The 22,026-nt window shown below is 40.7% G+C and overlaps 1 protein-coding gene across 1 annotated transcript in view; it reads right to left on the bottom strand.

Moving 5' to 3' along the window:
• Positions 1-2,283: 2,283 nt before the first annotated feature.
• igsf11 (immunoglobulin superfamily member 11) overlaps positions 2,284-22,026 on the bottom strand; it is a 108,840-nt gene continuing 89,097 nt past the window's right edge. Inside the window, exons 3-8 of the mRNA XM_080459479.1 lie at positions 18,012-18,175; positions 9,829-10,036; positions 8,708-8,863; positions 6,486-6,608; positions 5,112-5,259; positions 2,284-4,005 (exon numbers count right to left, since the gene is read on the bottom strand). Coding sequence (XP_080315605.1) covers positions 3,453-4,005; positions 5,112-5,259; positions 6,486-6,608; positions 8,708-8,863; positions 9,829-10,036; positions 18,012-18,175 — 1,352 coding nt within the window. The 3' untranslated portion in view covers positions 2,284-3,452. The remainder of the gene's footprint in view (positions 4,006-5,111; positions 5,260-6,485; positions 6,609-8,707; positions 8,864-9,828; positions 10,037-18,011; positions 18,176-22,026) is intronic.

A 22,026-nucleotide genomic window follows, 5' to 3' on the forward strand; every position in this document is an offset into this window, starting at 1 on the left:
TAAAATCCATAATGAGATTGCTTTAGAGGAATAATCCGGTGTAAGATGTATTTGTATGCCAGGATTATTTTTCTGTCTAGGAAGGCAGTCCAAACACAGTCAGTTTAAATACATGCATCTGTCATGACATTATTCTCACACACGCCCACGCCCACGCCCACGCCCACACACACACACACACACACACACACACACACACACACACACACACACACACACACACACACACACACACACACACACACACACACACACACACACACACACACACACACACACACACACACACACACATCCACACAAATGAGAAAGATGCCAGCTAGAATGTATTAACAATATTTATTTACTATAAGTTCCAGTGTTATTTTTTTTTTTTTCCTATTTAATTTCAACCCGACAGTAAGAACAAGATGGTATGTTTATGATTCTTTTTCATCTTTACATATGTACAGATTGGCTTTACTATTGGCAATATATGACATTTATTTATATACACAACCCATACACCACCTTGTGCACCACACGCCAGCCTATGGCCAAAATAGAAGATGAGATGTTGAACATAATAGGGGTTAAAAACCTCACATTTCTACTGATTGTGGTGTCTTTCCTCTATTTCTCTTGCAAAGAGAGGGTAGAGTAAGCTAATCTCAGTTTAGCCTTTTCAACTTGCCATTCTTTCTCTGTGGGAAGAATAAAGCCAGAGGCCTTAGAAGAGGAAAAAAAAAAAAGCTCTTTTTGTTCTACTGTTGACAGCCAGTATTCAGGGCAGGGGGACACTGTGGGGAGATGGTGAGTGAAATCTACACCGACAGAAGACTTTACCCTGAAAACACTGTAAGACAAAGAGGAGATAAAAACTCTTTTGACATTTAACCCTTTCCATCCACTCTGTATTTTCTAAAACAATGTGTGAAAGGTACTTTTGCTTTCACAAACAGTCAGTGGCAGTGAGAAGGGAACAAACCAACAAACAAACAAGCAAAAGAAACGAGTGAATGTGTGTGTGGCCGAGAAAATCAAGTCTTGGTCAAACGCTGCCATGATTCTTCCACAATGATAAACACAACATTACTGAGTTCCGATACTGAACAAAACACAAACATATCTGATCCTTCGCCATTTTCACAATGACTTCAAGGCAAAAAAAAAACAATAATAAAATAAAATAAAATCCAGGATTACCATTGGAGTTTCGAAAACCAGTGTTGACTAGTATCCACTGAGTCCAGATTTCAATCTCTGCCCATGAATATGTAGATTAGATGTCAATATCACCCTACTAATATAGAAGTATATCTTTTGGTTAATATTTATTGCTCATGTTATCCAAATACTTGGTGGAATTATAAACCTTTTGCAAGAACGCAACTGAACAATCCATTGTCCTCAAAAATAGACTAAGTCAGTTCAATCATTTATACAAAACACTATATTTAAAAACGACATAAAGTGTTTACACTGTTCTATTATAAAATATGTCTTGGGTGGTTGAAGTTGAGATATTTTCTGTGTGTCTTGCCTCAGTCAGATTTGAAAAAACATTAAAAAAAAAGAAATTCCCAGAAAAACACAAAGAGGGGGGGGGGGGGGGGACAACACTCTTTTTTCCATTACTGCATGTAAACTGTTTTTCTGTCAAATAGTGCATCAAAGTTTTTCGAAATTCTCGTGCGTTCAGGCACAAAGAAATGAGGATTGCTAGAATTGGGAACGTGGATAGATTACACTATTCCTCTTATGAAATCTGGTTAAAATACCGATAAAGACAATCAGAAACACAGTGTTACTTTCTACCATTTACAGCATCCTGCAGGTGTTTCTCTTAAAACATGTTGCCACTGAAGCTCACGGCAATCACCTCAAATCCTGTAATGAATGGACAATAATCAAAAAACAAGCATTTAAAGCAATAACAGTGTCAACCAAGCCCAGTGTGGTGTCTAAAGTCTTAAAATTAAGACACATGAGTTGTAAAACATGTTTCAGACATGTTGTTTTTTCTGACTCACATTCCAGCCTACTGTTGTCATATGTACAGTAAAAAGAGTAGGTACTAGTCTTTCTCATGGAGGGTGGGAGAAATGACTTTAAAATATGGAATATCTTGATTTTCAATAAAGCATTTATAAATATCTATGGCAGTGGCAGTGTCTCCCCAAACTCTGGACATGCTGTATCTCACACCATTTAGGAATTTTTGGCTTAATTCTGGTCTAATGATTTTACATTAGAAAATATTATGGAATATTATGCAATAAAATACTTCATTTTTCTTTTTTTCTAAATCAGTTTTTGTGAAGTTTTCAACTCTTTTATAGTTTTTCTCTGTTACAGTTCCAATTAATACAATTCCAAAACGGTATGTTTCAATTAACAGCTTAATAGTTTGACCCTTCTATAAATTTTGTTTCAACATGATTTAATCTCAAAAACGAAAGAAAGGGAATCGCAGACACCAAGCTGCTACAATCCCACTTGAAATCAGGGATAAGGTAGCTTTCTGAAAAGCAAAAAAATCTAGCACTTGTACCATCTTTACATATCATTTTTGTATGAGTAATAAAGACCAGTTATGTTTGACAGGTGAAGCATGTTATTAGTAAGACTGAGTTTATAAGACAGCAGTTTTGATATAAAATTGCTCTGAAAAGTGCAAAAAAAAACAACTATTAAAGTATTTAATTCTGTGTAGTATATCATTACTGTATTGCACCCGGTGAAGCCTCCACATCTCTTAAGCTTCTAAGGCCATTTCATCCATCATCCTTTCAGTCGTATACGTTCATTCTTTTGGTTGCTCCAAACACACATTGAAACATTCACTTCTGCAACGCAGCGATCAGCAGTGTCAATCAAACATCACCAGTGTGAGGACAGGTTGTGAGAAATAAAAACTGACTTCATTTGTTCGCCTAAATCAAGGGACTCATGCACTTGTGTGGGAATCCAAGCTTGTTTCTGTATGGCCATGCAGTATGGACACAGCTGAGATGACAATGCCTTGTGTTGCTTTGCGTCCAATGAAAACTTCAACAGAAACGTAGTAATAAAAAAATAATGACAATAATAATAAAGACACACAATCATCACAATGATCCAGCCCTGAAAATACTGAGAATCCAGGTTCTGTGGGATGGTTTGCTTCATTTTTGTGAAACCATCCAGCACCGTCCCAGGGAAATCCATCCAACATGGGGATGATCAGATTTGATGCAGTGCTTGCCTACAAAATGAAAAGTTTCTGTCCATCAAGAATTGGCATTAAACGAACTCTGCGCTGTAAAATCCCAGTTTGTTTGGTGATAAAAAGGTCGAGACATACAGAAAGACACAATTGTAAAGGGCAGCGGGCTGTTTCAGCCCATATTCAGTCTGTGGATTTCAAACATCACAACCAAAACACTCCGTGAGTCTTGTCTTCAAAGCTAAAAGTTCATGGAAACGGGTTTTCAAACAAGGGAGCCCGCTCTGCTCTGGGCGGGCACCATGACCGGCACTGCCCCCATCCGTTCCAGCGTCGCCTGGCTCACGGCGTACGAGTGCGTGTGCTGCCCGTGCGTGGACGTCACCACTGGTTTGAGGCTCACAGAGCCGTTGCTACGCACCATGGCGGGAGGGGACGGGGCAGAGTTTGTGGTGACCACCAGAGTCTTGGGTGGTGGGAGCGTGTGGCTGCCATTGGCGAACGATATCGCTGTCGTCGTTGTGGGCGGCGCGTGACGGGACAGCGGGGTCGAGCCCGGAGCCGTGACGGCCGTGTGTCCGTGCGTGGTGTTCTGGGCCTGTCCGTGACCGTGTGCTCCGTGGGTAGCAGCAGAGAAGGTCTGCCGGGTGTCTCCATTGTAGCGCGTGTAGGAGTTGGTGTCATAGTTTGGTTTGGGGTTGTGCCAGTAACGACTGTTGTATGTGTTGGTGGACGTCAGCGTGTCGTTTTCTGAGGACGAGGCGTCCGCGTGGAAAGCCTTCACCGAAGATGACCTCTTGGGAGGAAGGTCATCTTCCCTGTTGAGGAAATACAAACAGAGTCAAATGAATCCGACGGATAATAAAAAGAAGCCAAACATATTAACGTAAGACGCTGTTTGCGCAACATTTCAAGTGAAGACGTGTTTTGGCGTTTTGCTGTCAGAAAAGTTTTGTGTTTACCTGACAGCGTTTTAAAAACGATGTTAATTAACACGGCCACAGCAGAAACGTAGAAAAGTATGTAGTTAGCGTCGAGGGCCACTAGAGTGTTTTTGTTATGAAACCACACATGCAGAGAACAATGTGCTATAAAAAGCCTTCATTGGCTACTAACTTCAGCTCTCTTGTGACGTCTGCCAGAGATGAACACACAATGTTCTTGTGGTTTGTTGTTTATTTCAATGCAAGCTACGGTAGCTGGCAATGTCCGGCTTTTAATTGTTTATCTGTCCAAATATAGTCAAAACTGTGTTTGTATGAAACAAACCATGCATACTATGTTTGAACAATTTAAGTTGATCTGCTGGGTTTATAATTACAACAAAATTAGCAGGACAGATACTGTTTTCTTTCTCGGTGAAGTTTATTCTACCAAATAGAAGAAAGTCGCCACCTCTGCAAAAAAAACTGAGTTTTTTTTTACTTTCCACAGTCACTTATGCTTGCTCATTTGGATTAGTTGAGTTTTCTCTGTAAAAGTGCCCTGAAATGACTTTGTTGTATTCTATGCTATTTCAATAAAGTTTGAATTGAATTGAACCCGTGAAATGTTCTCACCATTTGTGTCTATTCTGGTGGAGTGATCCACCATAAGTCACCCAAGTTTTATCTTTTTGTAAATTTAAAAACACTCACAGCACTAAGAAAAACCACAATATTATCAAACGCAACATTTTTAGCAGGATATCTTAATATTAGTCCTGTTTAATCTCTTACAGAAAGTAAAGACTGTTCAGCAAACAAATTTTATCCATCTATTGTGGTTAAGCTTTAAATATAAAAATATATACATCTTTATTTTGAATTTCGAAAATACACAAAGATTATAAGTATTTGTTTGGAGTTTGTGTTTAATGAACCTGAAAAAAAAAACATGTGACACATTAGTGTGGAAAAAAGAAAATGATCGATGGAAGCCAAACCTAATTTCATTGGGGATCTCCTCTTCATCATACTTGTTCTTGTTCTTCCAATAAAAGAGAGTGACGACCACTAACAACGAGCAGATGACAACAGCCAGGATTCCCGTGGCGATGGTTCCCGCGATCAGGCCGATGCTCTGAGGTTGCGCTGCAAAACAAAAACACACAATACAGGGAACATGCTTACACTTTACACACGTCAGTTTAAGCCATCTGAGATGACTTTGAACTAAAGTGCAACCTGGATGGGTGGCAAGACATGAAACGCACAAAATCTAATTATTAATTTAAGTGGAATTAATCCATCTGTAATTTCAGTGCATTTTTTATTTCACTATGGATAAAATACAGAACAACTGCACGTTTTCAGTCAATATATGTCTCAAAGTGAAAAATCCAGATGGCAAGCATTTAAAACAATATATCTTTTATGACAAAAGTGATTTGGGGTTTTAGATGTAGAACACGATCAGCTGACGATCATCACACTTCAATGGAATTCTTGCAAGATGTTACAAAAACCTTTTCAATCTATACACCAGTGTTGGCTAGAAACTCCACTTTCTCTGGTATTCCTATGCGTGCATGACTTTTCTTTTGTTTCCTCTCACAGTCCAAAAAGACACATTTTATGTCATTTGGTGAATTTGAGACGCCCGTATGTGTGAAGGTGAGATTCTGTGGTTGTTGATCTCTCAGTGTTTGTCTGTCATGGACTGGTGAGCTGTCTAGGTTGTATCCTGCACCTACCCATCGTCGTCGGGGATCAGATAAAATTAGATAAAGCTGTTTGAAAGATGAACGTGAGAACACAAAGATAGTTTAAATATTTTGTTTTTCCCACAAGCAACACAGTAAAATATAAGTAATTTACAAAGTATTTGCTTATGTAATGTGGCTATTATTCCTGTTTTCTGTGGTTAAAAGACTAAGTTTGACAAACAGACTCGGTAAACAGTCACGACTTCCCCGACAGTGAGTGCTGGCCTGTCATGTACCGTCAGATAGCAAAAATAAATCCATGTTGCACTCTTCACTGTCAAGCTATCCAAACTGTCTGACCCTATTGACCTGAACCAAAACTGGCTTTTCTCTGTGTTCGTGTCAGATGTCGAAATCGCTGCTATGCGCAAGACTCGTCTCACTTGTTTGGTGGCATTGTTTATCTGCTTACGTCTCCCTCTGACAAGTGTCACTCAAAGAAATAAAACTTCCCATCCCTTTTTTCCCACCTGCCAGCATTGGAAAGCGACAAGGAGGCGGCTTGCTTTTATCTATATTTGTAAATCCCTGAACACACTCAGACGGCTCTCATCACCTCTGCGTGTGATAGTGGTGTCGCATGAAAGTCGCAGCGTGTTCGAGTTGACTTACGTGCAACAACCTGCACATTGAGTAAACATGTGCTTTTGCCAATAGCGTTGCTGGAGGTACACTGGTAGAGTCCTGAGGTGCTCGTGCTGATGTTTCTCAGTGTAACAGTGCCCTGCATCTGGTCTGGAGGACACACACAAAGAGCCACATGGTGATTAATAGGATTCAAAGCATGAAGCCAGGGTTAAAACAGACTTTTTTTTTTTAAATGTATAAAACCATAAGCTATTCCTTTTTCATATAAATCTAAATCCACGCCTACCTCCTTATACCACTAGAGGGTACTATTTACCTCCTAATGAAACCTAGACCAGTAATGTAAATTGTGGTGAAACAGTGAAGCTTCAGATTGATTTTTATAGACGATGACATGAAAGCCACAGATCTGTACACTACTGGCATCATTTCAATGAAAGAGCATCAGGAACAGTATTCAGAATTACCATGCTTATACACATAGAAAAATAAACCCATTCACATATCATACTTAAAGCTTTGAAAAGACGATCTTTAATAAATATAAGAGCCGTCACATACTTGAGTGAAGTTGGTTTATTTTCCAATGTGTATGGTAATTCTACATCATGTCCTTGAAACCTCCTCAAGCCCTTTAGAGACAACATATTGTCACAGTTCATCAGAGCTGTCTCTGCTAAAGTAATTGCATGAAATGATCCAATTTCATTTGAGTTAAATACAACATGCAACCTAAAACAATATAGCAAGGAGATTATTTTAATTTTGTTCCTCCTTCATTAATCAAGATATTTTATGACTAAATGTGATGTATTTGTTGATATATTTTAAGTCGAAAGTTTAATGTAAGCCAACAGTATACGGCAAAAAACCGGCCCATCAGAGGAGCCACTTGATGGTATTGCAAAGTGTAAAAATTTAAAAAGTTGTCACAGACTGCTAATTTCTTTGAATAATTTCTAATGATTCTAATTTTACAGTGGAATTGTTTCAGTGAGACAAGGTTCAATTTCGAGCTGATTGCTGAAAATCATTACTGAAAGCAGCGGAAATCTTGGCTTTTGTCAAAAATCATTAACTTAGAGAGAAAAGCTCTGGCAAATGTAATATCAGATTGTTACTTCTTTCAAAAGAAATTGAAATAAAGTGCATCAAAATTGTTCAAAGTACTGTATCACAATGGGAACTGTTTGGAGCTTCTGGGATCATTTGAGGCCGTTTGTGACTAAAATAGGTTCAACGCCCTGATGTTACTGCTAAAAGACCTATAGATGCCTATGATGGTGATGTATGTCACAGGCTACATCCTTTGCATGCAGATTAACTGTATGTGCAAAGGCGCTAATCAGTAGGGGATAGCTGTCATACCTCCTAGAGCTTAGTTTTATTTTTTGGAAAAGTTAGATTTTATTATTGTTCATCCATTCGTCCCATTATGCCAGAGCCTTTTCACTGTTGGTGAAACAACAATTTGGCCTCTTTGAAGCTCTTTTTGATGTTAACATTTCAAAGGGCTGATTGCCAAACATGCAAATGAGCATCTCTCAAAAGCAGATAATTGACATGAATTCAACAGAACACGATCTCCCGTTTGTAGCTGCATTTGCAATTGTGATTCATTTACTACAATTTTTTTCTAAGCAACTGCTTAGATAACATCTTTCTATAAGACATAAAAAATAATGTAAAGTATTCTCCCTGCCCAGGCTTTGATTGTCCAGTAGTGTACAGATTTTTTTTTAAAAGTGACTGGTGATGAAGATTCGATGACTGTGTAGCAAGCACAGTTGGAAAAGAAAGGAAAGTCCACAAAACAGATGCTCTCAGATGCTGAAAACCTTCAAAGACCTGGTTTTTGTGATCCACTTTAGCTGGATGGTGAAAGAAGGCCACATGTGATCATAATGATCACACGCTCTCAGTTTTCACACTGGCAGGTGATAACAGTTGGCTTTCAGCATGAGGGGAGCAAAGAAAACATTAACATAACAACAGTAAACAATATATTGTTGCTCACTTATAAAAACACATTGCTGACACACAGAAGATTATTCACAAATTCACAAGCTTTGTATCGCTCCATCATCACCCCTCAGCAGGGTCAGTGGAGGGGGAACCATCAGACGGGCCTGGGACATGACAGGTGGTGGGGATGGAGGATTTGGTCGCAGTTACACTATATGTGTGACATTTACCGGCGAAGGTGGGGCAAAAGGGGACTCCAACGGCCAGCTTGTTTGTAATACCTTGCATGGCGTTGTGTGGCAGCTTGGGCAGCGCGTCCAGCTTCTCCCAGGAGTAGGACGGCGTGGGAATACCTTCCTCGGAGTTGCAGAGCAGCATGATGTCATTGCCCACATCCAGCGCACCCTGGACCCGACATGCTGGCACAGAGGGGGGCACTGGCAGATGGAGAGAGTGGGTGGTGTTGCAGTTACCACTTCATAAAGCATACATAATAAATAGAAAAACGAACTACTTTGTTCACTTTATTAAAGGGAAAAGAATATGATCTTTACTTGCGGGCACAATATGTATGTGTAATAGTCAACAACAACCTTACGGAACAAAACAACGGGAATGAAATAATGAGGAAACATGTATACTCTGCATTGGGCTGTAGAGGTATTACTGATAGTTCATTAGCCAATTGTCTGCCTTGTAATACCATTTAGTAACACTTGATTGGATATTGAGATACTTCAGTGTTCATTGCTGTCAACAACTCCTCTTTACTATTAAATTAAAGTAAATTACTATTATCACCCATCCTACTTGCACAATTTACATTGTAGAAGAGAAGAATAGAAGACATACCTTAGTTTTCGAACCAGGCATCCAATACCAATAATAATTCAGTTGATAGATCAGTAATAATAATAATAAATAAGAAAAAGATAAAATTTAAAAGGTACGTTAAAAATGTAGGGGTTTTTGGATTCAAAAGGAACACCCTAAAAGGCAATTAGGAAAAGGCTTCTTTGATTTTTTTTAATAGGGAGGATTTTTTTTTTTTTAGTAAGCCAATGTTGTATCTGCTTCACAAAACCAAAGGCTTTAGTGTTGTTGAAGCCATTTTCCACACGTGGGCAATATTGTATATCAGTTTAAGAAAAAATACTGTGGAGAGTTCAGGCAGGTCTAAAACAGATGGGCATTTGAGCTTGCTGTCAAAAATAACACTTTTTCTTTTCTTTTTCTTTTTTTGGTAATACATTACGCTTCATGTGACTGATGACTTCAAAAGCATTTTGGGCCAACAGGATATTCCAACATGACCTTCATTAACAAACTATTAGTTTAAACCGTGTGGGACACTTGTTTTCTCCACTGAACAATCGTGGATGTTGGACGTGCATATATTTACCCAACACAGTGAGTCCAATGACGCCGATGTTGCGCCCGCCTCTGTCTGGGAGGTTGTTGACCAGGCACTGGTAGGTCCCAGTGTCGGATAGCTGGGTGTTGTTGATGACGATGGAGGCACTTGTGCTTGGCATGGTGGCCACAAAGCCCACACGGCCAATGAGGTGGTTGGCGAGGCTGAAGACCTGGCCGCCCTGGTAAATTATCACCTGGATCGAGACGCCGAGGGGAAGGAGGATGGAGGAGAGACAGAATGTGCACAGGATGCAAAAAAGAAAGACAGGGAGATGGAAGTATAAGGCAATAGTAAATGGGAACAGATGGAAAACAGAGAGAGAGGTAATTAAGTCAGACTTTTTTTTGACAAAACAAACAAAGAACACCAAGACATCCTTTGATTGATTTACCTATTTAGTTTGCACCCGTGATACATACATGTCTTTTCTTGTCATTTCTCTCGGCGACTTGTTATACATCACTCACACTAGAGGGAGACCTATTTCTACCGAGAAGCTGAATACAGACACAGTCCAGACTCAGTAATGGAATGAACTGACTTTCCTACAAGAAACAAACAAACAAACAGACAAACAAACTAAAAAAACCTTTTATTTGTAAGTGGTCCTTTCTAGCTGAGTGGCTTGATTCGGGGGGAAAGGAGAAGACACTATAAATATACCGTTGTGCTACTGTAAAGCTCTTCAGATAAAAGCATTGCCATAATGTTATACATAATTGAAAACATTTGAACTTGAAACATATATACTGCAATCTGATGAATCCAAGAAAATCAGCGCGTGGGAATCGAATTTGCTGAGAAATCAGAATGAAACAGTTTTTTTTCATTATCAAATTGGTGACCTTTGGGAATAACCGCAGCGAGAAGACACTTGCGTAGATAAAGTTGCACCCTGAGACTGAGGTAATGTTTTTCTCAGGTCCGAATGAAAGAGCAAAAAGAAGGATCAGCTTGTTTGAAAGAATCCCTCGGGCTTCAAACTCGGGCTTGAACAGCTCGTTTGTGAGGGCGAGCCACATGCAAAACAGCTCTCACCCCTCAGCTGGGCCCACACAAAAGATGAAGGACACACACACAAGCACATGGTATGCACGCTCAAGCCTGGCAATCACACACGCTCACACCCCGACGTGCGCGCGCACGTACACACACACCGAGCTCGGAGGAGAATCAGAGGGGCTATTCACTTTGCTGAAAAGAGTCCTCATTGAACTGTTCAAAGACCCAGGCCGGGAAACAACCAGCACCAGTGTGTCCTCGTGTGCGACTCTGTGTGTATGTGAGTGTCTGACGAAACTGCAGGAGTGTGTCTGTGGCTGTGTCCTCCACCACCGCTTAACGATTGTAAATTGCGTGGCTGCAATTTCCTGAGTGCAGTACGCTCGCTTTGTCCTCTTATGTGCAGATGAATAGGCAGCTCCTCAGCTGTGATGAGAGCCTGCAACTGCATCTCCTGTGTGCGTGTCTCAGTGGATATTCCTGTACTCACAAGCGGGTATTGGTTTTTTAAGATGTATGCGCTAGTGTGTGTGTGTGTGTGTGTCATTGTTCTGCCACAGTAATGACCCCTCAGTCAGATAACTGTGTGGTCTCACTTAGATTTTGCCCTTCGATGTGTTCCTCAGAGCTTCTCAGTGTCTCACAGCACCGCTGTTTCCCTCCCTGACCGACGGCACCGATATGACCCGGCTTCACACTCCTGATGACCTAACAAAATAATCTGCATGCTCAGTGAAAGTGATCCAATCAATCAGCTTCACACACAACGTTCTGTCTGTCAGTACGTGTGCTTGAATGAGTTAGGGATTATAAGAGCCTTAAAAGAGCCCTACACCTACACACTATATATATATATATATATATATATCAGTCTCTACTATGGCATTTTCTGTAGGCATTTGGTGGATTATAGCAAAGGAGAATGAATCGAGAAAATATGTGTCCACTTATTATGACAAGATTGAATTTCCAGCTTTAAATGTGCTCCTTTCCAGCCTCTGTCAGTTTTGTGGATTCTTCCCTATCAATGTATGTGTATGTATAAATCACCTCATCTCCTCACATGACCTGGTTGGCTTTGTGGCTATGCACAGGCAGAAAAAGAGGTCATGGCTAGCGTTCAGATGGCGAACCGCCCTGAGAACTCTAGCTGGACTAGCTGGACACCCCGCTGTTGGCCCAGCGGTAAACCTCTGTTACATCCCTTCTCTCCTAAAATCCTATACACAGATACAGTAAAAGCATCAGAGCGCATTGCACAAAACGAGATCCTCTATCTTTTTTTCTCTCGATTCGACACGTCCGTGCAAGACACCACTGGAAGCTCACGGTTAACCTTTGGTCATTCTTTGGAGTCACTGTTACAGTCCCATGATCAAATCCCACTTCTGACTGACCTCGCAAGGACCCTCTTGGCCCCAGATGCAACGGACACTGCCATCGCCTCAATAAAGCCCAAATAAATCTCTAAAACCCAGTGGCCTGCCTTCAATTTACAAACCATAAGCTGCCACTGTTATCTCTTTCTATCCTCTGAGACATGTGCCCAACAATATGGGACCAGATCAATTTTACATAAATCTCTTCACACTGCTACATCTACCTCTTATTTGCAATTCCGTTACGTATCAGACTGCTCATGCATGTACTTGCACGGCTGTTTGGTGTAGTTGAGGACTTGTTCAACAACAACCACTTGTTCAAGTTAGAGAATTCCTTGCAAGGTCCCCCCAGGCGTCGTATGAAGGGTTAGACCATGGGATGTTTACAGTGAGGTTTAGAGGTTTACCAAGCATGTCCGACTGCGAGGAAGCCCCGGGGTCGGCCCAGGACTCATTGGAAAGATTATATCTCTGGATGGATGGATGGATATTTAATGTGCAGTGATGTTCATGAAAACATGTTGCTTTTTTTGTCAAATGTAAAAACATTTGAAAGATATAGTGGTTGTTGCAGCAGTTGTTCAATTGTTCAATTTCTAATGTAGATTGACTTAATAAATGCACTTCATGGCTTCAAAGGTGACAGGTACAGACAAACAGGGGTCCTTCAGCATGATCAGACCGCCAGTTAAAGTAATCAAACTCAATCCTAAACTATGAATTATGGAATTCAGGTTTAATTCAAGCAGCTATATCCACCAAAATATTATTATTTTTGCTGTGAAGATTTGTAAAACTACCATCACAACAAAAGCTAAGCCTTGTACAGGTGGTAGACATCTGAGTTTACCTTCAGTGGGACAAAGAAAGTACACATTTAACCATCATGTAAAAAAATAGCTTTAAACTTGGTCTTTTAGTAATGCAAATCTCCACAACTGAAGAGAAAAGTAAAAAGTCATGATGAGTTACAAACACGCACACACCATTCATTGGAGTGAAGCGAAATACAGCAGGTTGAAATACACTAATATGAATGACGTTTGAGCTTTTAAACAAAGAAAAGCAGGGAATTCCATTCTAAATGAAGAGGTGATTAAACAAGGCTGTTTTTGAGTGGAGGTACAGTGCCTCCTCCACAGCCCGGCATTCATACGATAGTTAAACTTGTGAGCGGACTTAAACAATTGTGGGTTTGTGACCTGAGCTCTTGAGGTGGTGTCCTTAAAAAACATTTTGTGCTGATTTGACTTTAAGAAAAGACATTTGAATCCCTGCTCCTGAAGACAATACACTGTCACTGACACTGTGTAGAGATGTCCAGGCAAAAGGACACCAAATGTAAAAAAGAACTCGTCTGTGCTGATCAATAAAACATATCAGATTATAGCATATAGAAGAGTCATAAGTGCATGGTATAACATTCCCCCTTTCTTTCCACATCAAGCGGGGCAGAAAGGTTGAGGCAGAAAGGGAGAGTAAATGGTCATTTTTTCAGAGCATGTGAATATCTATTAGCACCACCTCTGGCGGATTGAAGGGTTCAGATCAGGACCAATCTGATCATCGAAAATACTTTGACAGATGCTCTGAATTACAGATTAACATCATTTCTCCACCACTGATTCACTTTGATCTCAAGTTTATTGGTTTGTTTCAACTAAACTGCATGATTTTCTTAAGATTGAAAAAAGTTTACTCTCTTCCTGGGGAACAGAGACAAAGAGAGTGTTTATAAAATGGCATTGCATAAAGTTGAAACTGCCTTAGGGTAACAAAACTTTTTTCACAACTTCATTAATGTCACCTGCAAAAAGAGTAAGTAGCAAAATGTAATTTTTAAGTAATTTAGGCAAGAGCATGCTATTATTGTTATGATTATTATGATTAAATCACCAGCTGACACAGAGTTCCTAAAGTGCTGAATGTAAACTTCTGCTGTATGAGCTACTTTAATGACTGCAACTATAAAATTGGTTTCATGAATTAATTTTACATGTGGAAGGAAAACCAGCGTGAATGGAGAGCTTTTATTACTACATAAATATACCGGGTATCCGGTAAACACTAAGAGCTCAGAACTATAACACCATTGTGCAGTCGTGTGTGCGCCTCTCTGTTTACCTGGATTATCCCACATCTAGCGGTATAAATGAAAAGAGGCCAGGATGTTTGATTAACAGAATGACGGATTTAGATTATATACACAGAAAACAACACGCAAACATGTGTTTCTTTGAGCGACATGCCAACATGTTATCTGGAGATAACCTTGTAATAAGAGATTAAAGGTTAAGTGTTGTTTTTTTTTATCTATGTAACATGTCATGAATGCATTTTAGGTTTTGCGCTATAATTTCAAAGTTGGCACCTATAAAATTCACGTATTTGAAGGTGTTCCTATGAGTTCATCTTCTAATATGTTCAAATATGGCTATCTAAAAGGCATGTGTATCAAAAGTTAGTTTTATCTTGAATTTTTTTGTCATTTTACAATTTTTTTTCCCCGTCTTCTTCAAGGTATTTCAATCTGCCTGTCTGTCCCTCAATTTTAATAATCACTCATGATTTACCTTTTATAAAATGTTGTTTTTTATTGTTTTATCTTATAATCATTGCATTAATCTTCTTGTGGGAGGTATTGTAAGTCATAAGAAGTGCTTTATGAATAAAGTTTGATTGGTCAAAACATCTTAAAAGATTTGTCATGATTTCACATTTCATTTTTCAAAAGTACTCCTGAGTTAGTAATTTATTTTTTCCCGAACTTTGCAATTACTCGAATGTTCCTGCCTCACATATCCCTGATTTGATCAAACATACACGGAAGCCAACCACTGGTGGACACGCCCACTCTCACCTCAATGCAAAATGTAGTTTCTATTCTATCTATTAGGTGTTTTTAACATGTACAAACTGATATCAATAAACTCCGGGCAGGCAAAGCCTCAGTTTAATGAAGTACATTTGAGTAATTATTTTGCATAGACTGTCTAATTCTCACATTCAATTAATGTCAGTGTGTGAAATTTTACTTTGTGTGTCTGTTGGTGTAAGAAAATGCAGTGACGGTTACAAGTACATAACCTTTTCTGGAGTATTCTTTATTTCTTTATTGAAATTTCTCCCTGATCCACCCTTTCAAACATGCAGATATTATCTTTACTGTATTATCTTCGTGTCCTTTGGTTGCCAGTTACTGTTGAGATTGCAATGCTGCAAATCATTATATGTGTGTGTGATGAAATACATGTGATAGTATGTACATGAAGTAATGTGCAAAATCAGCTCTGCAGTTGCTCAGCAATCACTTTATCAGCTGATCAGAGTTCATCAAATCCATTTACATTACCCGTGGGTATCTGATCAGTTATTACTATTTAAAAGTAAAGTTTTAATGATGAATTAAAAGAAGAGAAATACTGAAATGTACTGTAACGACTCAAGGTTTCTTTTGTTTAGCGTGGATTTTATCCTACATACCAATTACTGGTTATTTTATTTGCACTAATTACTTCAGAGATGGTGCATCTGTGGACACCAGATGCACCAGGCCATTACACTTCCTCACGTCATAAATATGATATGTGAAGCTCGTACTTGACTCATTAAACTCCTCTAATGTGGAGTCAACCGTGTTGGCTTAAGGCTGTAAAGCAGAGGGTGAGGCCTTTGACCACATGGCAATAAAAACATGAAGGATACATGCGTCAGGACTGATACGCAGAAAAACAAAAAGGGATGTTATTAGTCTCAAAAGAGTCCATAATCTCGTGCCAATGCCTTCAAACAATTCAACATTGACTTCAGTTCTCTCATCTCGTGGAGCTCTGAGTGGCCAGTGTGCTCACTAAAGCATCGTCGCAGGTTGTGCAAGAGTTTGTGTTCAGTAATTCTTAATGGCTTTTAGCATCAACTGTAATCATTCATGACACACTCCCACTCTACAGTGACCTTGTACTTGTCTTTCATCGCACACTTTTTACACAGTTCAATATTTACACACACTCCACCTGACGGCCGGACGGTGGCTCGTGCAGTATTCGTATCTTCTTGTGTGTGAAAGTACAAACGGTGATCCACTGCATGCGTGCGAAGACTTTGCTGTCTGTGACAATGTATTCTTGAATGTTCCTGAGGATGCCTCATGATTGGACTCAGTGCTTCAGGTGCACATACATTTTATGTGCATGTCATGCAATATAGTGTGAAGAAGCAGCATGACAAGAGAGTACATGTGACACATTCTTTCATATATATTCAGCTCCCATCATCACTTATGTGACATTCATTTATAATTAAAAGCCTATGGGTTTTTTGTTTGCTGTTTTTAGCCTTTATTTTATGTGTGTATTTGAGTGAAGACACCAGTGTCGGCTCTTTATCCACAGGTGTGCGCATGACAGAATTACTCAACTCTGTGTGCATTCCTGGATGTGTTAATATATGTGTGTCAGCATTCACACTTTCACTGTGCACTTCGCACGCATGTGTGAAGTCGGGAAAAATACGGTGTATGGGCCAGGCACAGTATGTATGCACGGGACTCTGCACCACGTTTGGACCCGTGTGTGTGTGTGTGTGTGTGTGTGTGTGTGTGTGTGTGTGTGTGTGTGTGTGTGTGTGTGTGTGTGTGTGTGTGGCATATGCATCCATGTGCGTGTGTGCAGAGAGGGAACAGCTGCGATATAGAGCCTGTCGTGGGCGAGAGTTAATTAGTGCAGAAGATGATTGTATTATTTGGACGGCCGACCAGCGCCAGGGTTCAAAGTGAAGGGAGGCAGGTGAGCTTGTACGGCCTGCAGCTGCATGTTAAACAACTCAAATGGAATCACAGAAGTTCCACAAAGGGTGGGAGGAGGAAGAGTGATAGAGAGGGTAGAGGGGAGGTGAGGGGGAAAAAGATGGGAAACAAGGGGATAAGCCGAGGACTCAAATCAAACCGACATCACCACTTGATTTTGCATGCAAATTGTCTTTGGAGGCCATATAATTGTTAGAGGTGGAAAAGTGTGACATGATGCACAGCGCTGTGCAAACGTTTGAGGTAGTTATTGAAAAGATTGCCAATCTACAATGTCTAAACGAATAAATATTTGCACCTTCAGTTTTGAAAACATATCGACAGAGTTTCCAGACCTTTAACCGGCAGTTTCTGTCACACTGATAACACAATTTTAAAAAAAGTTGCAAATGAACACTGCACTTTAAAGCATGTAACTACGTCTACATTTCTCTACGGTAACTTCTACAAGTTATATCACTAGTGAGGGTTCGGGTTAGTGTACAGGTGCGTTCAGATGCACCGGAAAGAGAACTTGTTTGCTTCTGCCTTGTTATCATTTTTGAGATCATCTGTCTATTTTTTTAGGAGTGGGACTTGTCGTGATCATAACCACAATCTGAAATTAGACATCTGCTGCAAGTTCCCGCCTTTGGTTGCATCGTATAAATTTCTAAAGCGCTGCAACTGAACAAAGCTCATTTTCAGGTCGCCCCTGGTCGCCTCCGTGTTTGCCATCCCAGTGACTGTTTCTGACCGCTGTAAGTCTCTTTGCGCTGTATCTGAGCACACCTTGAAACAGATCAAGTCTCATGTACCTGCTTGGACTGCGAGTTTGGTGTCGGGCAATCCACGTTTTTTTGTATTAGAAAATAAGTTAGGTGCATTTTTAGTAGCAGACAAGAATGAACATCAGCAGTGTGTGGCAGCTCACACACAAACACCGACACACTTTAATGAATGCAGCACAAAAACAACTGTATTGGGTCAGTAATTCGTACCTGCTCGGGCTGGTTTGCATTGGACAGCGGTATGACCATCCAGATGATGTTGAGGTTGTTGAGAGCAGCGCTGGTGGTAAAAGAGCAGGGTAGGACGGCTGCTTGGCCACGGGCCACCTGGATACTGCTTTGGGAAACTGTGACGTCCAGCGCCCGCACACTCACTGCAGGACAGAGGAAAGAAACAGTGATCAGCTTTCAGATCAGATCTCGGTGGCAACAAATTAAAGCAGGAGAAATGAGAAGGGTGTCTAAACTCCCAGAAGCCCCAAATACATGCTAAGCGATCTCTCCTTTAAATCTTTGCACTTGGTGAGAAGTGTGACAACTTCAAAGTCTCCCTGCTGGCTATTTGATCATCTCAAGCCCTAATATTGGAGAACATGCCTGTAGTGAGTGAGCTCATAAACAGACACAGCGATGATACAACTCTGTACAAGTAATGGAGCAAAGCCTCTGTCAATGTGCACACAGAACATTTTGAAAAGCAAAGAGTTATGTTAAATCTCTCAGTACATCTCTTCCTTGCTGCTTTTTTATCTTTACAGCAAAAGCAAACATAATTTCTGAAGAAGCGACCTCCTCCCTTGAAACGCTCTCAGCAACTAAACATCTTCACTGCATTCTGAAGGAGCACATGAAATATGTAACACTTAAATGGGAAAACACAATAGGCTGTCTCCTGAGATATATATATTTCCTTAAACACGTTGTTTCTTACTTTCTTCGCGGAGGCATAGCCAGTATGAACACGTATCAAGATAACAGAACAAGCCCGAATTGGTATGGCTGTTGCGGATTCTATCTGACGCTTTCTGTTGGCATCTAAAGCTCATCGAGTAACTATGAGAGTTTGTTATCTCATGCAACAAAGGTTTATCTTTTCACAGTGAGGACCAGTCATTCTCATCTGAATGCCGCTGTCAGCCATAACAGACCCACAGACACAAATATCTACCGGTACATGCTGCATCCTATTTCTGGACCAGCTAAAGACATTAGAGCCTAAATCAGGTTAGATCAAACATGTATCCATGACCAAAAACCCCAATGGGAAATAATCTTATCTGAACATGGTGAGGAGGATGATGATGATGTGCTGATGTGATTATAGATAATTGATTACGTCCTGTGAATCATCCTTGTTAGGGTTAATGTCAGGTGATGTCATTGCCATATGTCAATAGGAGAAACGGCCAGAACGTCATCTGGATCATCTGTAGCCAATCAAACATCAATCACGTCCCAAATCACAATATAACCACTTAGGCAGGTTTAGATATATCTTTTTTGGATTGTGCAATATGAAGACTCTTTCTTTTTAAAGCCATTCTCGAAGATTTTCTTCTTCTTTTTTTTCTGGCAGATTTGAGTTTTGAATAGCACGGTCTTGTTCTAGCTGACAGACTGCCTGTTGCTCCCTGCCTGCCTGTCTGTCCGAAACATGCTGGACTTCCTACGCTTTTCTTTTGCTGGCAGCCACAACAGGCCCTGCAGGATTACTGCTGGGCCCAGGGAGATAGGCAGCACTGAAACTGCTCTGCTCAGCTATGGTTTCTAGGAGATACTCTCATGAAAACACTTCCCATAAATCATGCATTGGGTTTTACTGAGAAACATTATATTCCACTGGAGTGTCAATGTAGATCATTTACAGTGCTATAACTGTTCACCGTGACTCCGTTCTTCAAATAATAACAACTTACATGGCCCAATGTCATCAGAGTGTGTTCATCACCGTGCAACTAATGAGCTCTCATTAAATCTGATGACATCCATGATCGCAGGCTACCGTTATAAAAGCAATAAATGAACTCTTAGGTCGCTTCTCTAATCTGATCTTCTTCTGCGCGCACAGTGTTCACTTCCTGCACAGAATCAATCTCTGTTCTTATTGGAGGATTAACAGAAGCGAGGAAGAAGTTTAAGCGAAGGACCGTGGCCTGAACAGAACCGGTGATTGTGTCGGCGGGATCGGTGCGAGAGTGTATTCTCTGTGGCCACGTAGGTATTAAGGTGCAAGAATTTAGGAGGGGAAAATATCCTGAAGGGGAAGAAAGAAAGAAAGAAAGAAAAAGAAAGAAAGATCCTAGAGAAATGAAGATAGAAGGAGCATCTTATCATCTCTAAGCCTCCTCCAAGGCAGCAGTCTCTCAAGCCCACAACAGCTGGAGGGCTCATTTCAAAACACTGGATTAGGGAACCTCTGCGCACAGAGCCTGTAAGCTCCCACAACCAAAGAACAACACTCACACACACACACACACACACACACACACACACACACACACACACACACACACACACACACACACACACACACACACACACACACACACACACACACACACACACACACACACACACACACACACACACACAATTGCCAGAAGACATCAGCACACATGCCCCCCAAACTCTCTCACACATTCACAGCTTACCACCCACTTCCATGGACACATATTTAGGCCCATCAATGTATGACATCGGTGACACTCATGGTGGCCCTTTAGGGATACATCTAAGAAGCTGAGATAGAAGCTGAGGCATTGCTTAGCGTTGCCTCATCATTGCACACACTTGTGCCAAAGCTTTATGCTTTGGTGTTCAGCCCTGCTCATGAAGCATGTCTGGTAGGCAGCCGCTCTTGGAGAGCACATCCTGTACAGGGTTTGATATTCAAAGGATGAATGGCGAATCGCTTATTGTCAAAGGGGGTCACATACATTTCAAGAAAGTGGGCGTATACAGTATATTGTGTACACAACAAAGGGACATTCCAGCACAAAAGGTGCCACTGTGGCTATGCAGGGGACATTTCCTTTTTCCAGAACACGCCAAAATGATATGAGGACAAACTGGAGCAGACAGATTGTGTTTTCATACAGTAGTAGTGACCTTATTTTGCTCCCTTGCTGTTTTGTTGTGTTTCCTCCGCTGTTAGTAGACTCCTTCATGTCTCCAGGCTAATGTGCATAGGTGTATCGTAAACGAGCTGTCCATCTTACTGGAGCTTACCATATTAGCCCCCCTGCCAGTTGACAAACATCTTGTTTGCTACTCCTCATACTTGTAGCCTTAAGCCGCCCTGGAGCATGGCTCAGCACGATCCAGACAGGCCTGACTGACAGGAAACAGCAATAACTAATAGCTGATGTGGACCATCTGCTGTCCCCTGTTATCTATATGTGCGATCAAGGAGTGCTGCCTCACCAGCATTGTCGGGCCTCTGTCGGTGGAAGTCTGGACAGCTGGAGGATGCTGACTATCGGAAAATGTGGCCATCTGACCTGTTGTAACACCTGATGTCAAATTGTGTGGTCATCCATCTTCATTGTGGCTTGATTCAACTTAGGGTCACAGGGATGATAGCAGATGACTATAGGCGAAGACAGAGTTTGCTATGGACATCCATCACATGGCGAACACAGAGATACAGTCACACCTCGGGGTAACTTTTGCGTTCACCAATTAACTTCAAATACATGTCTTTGGACTGTGGAAGGAAACCAAAGTATCCAGAGAGAGCCCAAGCATGAACAGGGAGAACATGCAAACCAATCCAGACAGGATACTACGATTTTATCATGCTGTTACCTCTGATATTAATAAAAGTGTGTGATTGAGCCGATTTTTGGACATCCAGTCATTTTTTCTCAGCTTTCTATATTTTTCAAGGATAGAGGGAATCCACTCACATCATTTCTGAATTGAATCTGTGTACTTTTGACAGATAACCATGAGTGCTTAGCAAGTAATTTCACACTGAAACTCAAACTCTGTCAAAAAAAAAAAAAGAAGCTAGATGTGACATTCACCCAGGTTGTAGTTGTGTTTGATAATGTGACTATAAAAATAGAAGAAATGTGTATTATCCACATGAATTACTCACCGATACACAAACACACAGCTGAACACTGTTGTACACGGACTGTCAAGCACATTGTGTTGAGACACATGTTCAGCGTGGTCACAACATGTTCCACACCACTTGGATCAGATCACAGTTGGTGCT

Source organism: Lipophrys pholis (genome assembly GCF_963383615.2).
Source record: "Lipophrys pholis genome assembly, chromosome: 3".
NCBI classification, from domain to species: Eukaryota; Metazoa; Chordata; class Actinopteri; order Blenniiformes; family Blenniidae; genus Lipophrys; species Lipophrys pholis.